The following is a 3,388-nucleotide window of genomic DNA, read 5'->3' as shown; positions in this document are numbered from 1 at the left end:
TGTGTGTGTGTGTGTGTGTGTGTGTGTGTGTGTGTGTTTGTGTGTGTGTGTGTGTGTGTGTGTGTGTTTTTATTGCAAAATATTTGCTATATACAATAAACGTTTTTTTTGGAACTACATGCGCTGGACACTGTGTTCTCCATTTTTTGATTTAGTGTCTAATGAATGATCAGTAGTGTATATTACTGACTAATGTGTGTGATTTGAAAACTTTGTTTGATTATGAGTACAGGTGAAATGGTTTTGAAGCGATTGTTTGATTTTGCCAGAAGAGTCAGAGGTTTCGTGAACTTAGTTTGAAGGTTTGGATTTGTGTTTAAGGTTTTGAGAAAATGAGTGATGGTTTCAAGAAATGTGTTTTAGCCATTCAGAAAAACTGTAATAGGAGAAGACTGAAAAACAGTAGTCATAGTAGTTATAATTTACATGGGAGTGGGTCGCCCCCTCACGGTGGCCGACATGTTGAGATCACATGACCAGTCAAATAGGCTATTACTCACTTTATTTCAGTATCATACTAAATTAATAAATAAATACAGGATATGCTTAAAAACATGTATCTTTCATGAAAAAAAGTTGTTTAATTTCTCATTTTAATCACATTTGAGTGATAAGTTACCGTCATTTTATGGTTGAATGTAAATGTAGATCATAGTATATACCTTTTATTGGTGTGTGTGCGTGCGTGCGTAACGCATTACTTTCCATCAAAAGTAACTAAGTAACGTAATTAGTTACTTTTTTATGGAGTAACGCAATATTGTAATGCATTACTTTTAAAAGTAACTTTCCCCAACACTGTGCGCGAGTGTGTGTGTGTGTGTGTGCGTGCGTGTGTGTGTGAGTGTGTCTTACTTTTTTCCTTTCTCTTAGTATCGTTCTGGGAACTCTTTCAACAGATTATTGTTAAAAAGGCTGACACAGTAGTGATGGAAAGGTTACACACATTAAGGCTGTCTTTTATCAAGTCAAAATTAGAGAGTCAACATTTTAACTTTATTCAAAAATAGTTTTCAAAAGGATTTCATGAATTTCTTTAAAAAAAAAAAAAAAGAGACAGTGGTAAAACAGTGCGATCAAATCTCTGAATAGCTCTTAACATTAATATATCATTGGCATATTAGCCTGCTTACTCCAAACAAAAATAAATACAATTCAGATACATCTAGACCCTAAAATCCATATATTTTTCCCAAATAAAAACAAACAAAAAAATGACCACCAATGAAGTACAGCATATGTTTGTTGAATAAGGTGAAAAATTCTCCATTGCTCCCAACTGTGCCACCAAAAATGTTTACAACACAAATACCTTCATTAACTACATGTGATCATAAATTTGGCATCAGCACTTCCAAATGAAGATTTAAATGTGCTTTAAGTCCAGGGTTACAAGTGCACCTGAGCGGTGTCCTCAGAACAGTGTTGCACCGAAACATGTACCCAAATACTCCGTCATCCAGCCTTCCTCTCGTCTCTGAGAATAAACCACAGTCTCATTAGCACACAGGATACTGATTCAATATCAACACCGACACAACAGAGACTGTAATCAGCTTGAATACTCTAAATATGATTCACTTAAGCACAAAATGCACTTACATGGTACCAAAAGCAGACTAAGGCAAATGATCATGGCCAGTGTAACACTACTGGTGATTCCTTGGGCTCCGCTGTCATTGAGTTCAACATGATATTCATGTTTATGGTGGTCCACATCTTTGCACTTTGTGCTGTGGTGAAGTGACAGGAATCTCATATCATTTCAGCAACAAAATGTGATATTTAAATTCATCAGCAACCATAAATGTAATGCAATGTACGATTTTGCAGGATATTTTCACATTGCATGCTTTATAAACTAATTTAGGCATTAGACGAATGCTTTAATAAAACACGAACTCTTTCAAGAGTGATGAAATAGAGTTACTTGGAAGTGGTGGAAGAGATGCTGAATGACTTACAGTTGCTTCTGTAAATATTGCTTGGTGGTCTCGCAGGCCTGTTTCTGTTTCTCTGCGGCAGTTTGGAGCTGTTTAGAAGCAAGGTGTAGAGCCTCACAAGATGCCAACTCCTGAGCCTTCAGAGTCAAATTGTGCTCCAGGGCTTCAATCTGGTCTGAAACGATAATGAAAAACTCTCCTCAGACAATACAACTCATAACTTTTGTCAAATCTTTTTCTATGTAATGCCAATAGTACAGGTGCATCTCAATAAATTAGAATGTCATGGAAAAGTTCATTTATTTCAGTAATTCAACTCAAATTGTGAAACTTGTGTATTAAATAAATTCAATGCACACAGACTGAAGTAGTTTAAGTCTTTGGTTCTTTTAATTGTGATGATTTTGGCTCACATTTAACAAAAACCCACCAATTCACTATCTCAACAAATTAGAATATGGTGACATGCCAATCAGCTAATCAACTCAAAACACCTGCAAAGGTTTCCTGAGCCTTCAAAATGGTCTCTCAGTTTGGTTCACTAGGCTACACAATCATGGGGAAGACTGCTGATCTGACAGTCTGTGTGCACTGAATTTATTTAATACACGAGTTTCACAATTTGAGTTGAATTACTGAAATAAATGAACTTTTCCATGACATTCTAATTTATTGAGATGCACCTGTATGTAGCCCCTCACAATGTTAGCGCTCCTCTTCAAACACTCTTAACAATATGCCAAACATTGTTTGAGGAAAAAGTCCATTGGCTTATAAGGCAATGTCTAGGCACGGCATAACTTATCAGTTTGTTTCTTAAAGGACCTCAGTGATGTCAGAGCACTATTTTGAGTCGTAGCTGGTAGCTGACTGGTGTTGTTCGCTTGCTGCTTTGTCTCAAATTCAACACTGGTGTTAAAATATGGTCTTGGTGCGAAACGTTTTTTGAAAGTTTTGTGAAAAGGTTTTTTCAAAGCTTCCTAGCAGTTTTCAGATAACCGCATTAAAAGGGCAGAGCGAGGCAATTTTAATCAGTGTTTGCTACAGTCTCTCTCGCTCTTGTATTCCCCGTTATTTTCATATCTCATCTCAAGTCTCAAGTCTCAAGTCTGCTTTATTGTCAATTCTTCCACATGTACAGCACATACACACAGAGAATTGAAATTGCGTTACTCTCAGACCCTTGGTGCATACAGATAACACTAACAGTAGAACATAACTACAGATAGATACAGATTTAAATATAAAATACAACTATACAATTATACAAATAAGGTAAAATGTAAAAAAATATATAAAGCAGCATAAGGCGCATGGCAGATAGAGTGCAAACCAGTGAAGTAAACAACAGTGCAGATATAATGATTGTAGTGCAAAAGAGCTTATTCAGACTGATTAAAGTGACAGTGTGTGTGTGTATTTGGGAGGGGGGAGTGGGAGAGTCC

General features: G+C 36.3%; 1 protein-coding gene across 1 annotated transcript in view; it reads right to left on the bottom strand.

Moving 5' to 3' along the window:
* Positions 1 to 808: 808 nt before the first annotated feature.
* The window catches only part of LOC107692240 (uncharacterized), a 10,584-nt gene continuing 8,004 nt past the window's right edge, over positions 809 to 3,388 (bottom strand). Inside the window, exons 3-5 of the mRNA XM_016491204.1 lie at positions 1,965 to 2,118; positions 1,603 to 1,733; positions 809 to 1,477 (exon numbers count right to left, since the gene is read on the bottom strand). Coding sequence (XP_016346690.1) covers positions 1,476 to 1,477; positions 1,603 to 1,733; positions 1,965 to 2,118 — 287 coding nt within the window. The 3' untranslated portion in view covers positions 809 to 1,475. The remainder of the gene's footprint in view (positions 1,478 to 1,602; positions 1,734 to 1,964; positions 2,119 to 3,388) is intronic.

Source organism: Sinocyclocheilus anshuiensis, unplaced genomic scaffold (assembly GCF_001515605.1).
Source record: "Sinocyclocheilus anshuiensis isolate Anshui unplaced genomic scaffold, SAMN03320099.WGS_v1.1 scaffold827, whole genome shotgun sequence".
Taxonomy (NCBI): Eukaryota; Metazoa; Chordata; class Actinopteri; order Cypriniformes; family Cyprinidae; genus Sinocyclocheilus; species Sinocyclocheilus anshuiensis.
Note: the sequence above shows the minus strand (reverse complement) of the source record. Positions and strands in the feature narration are given on the sequence as shown.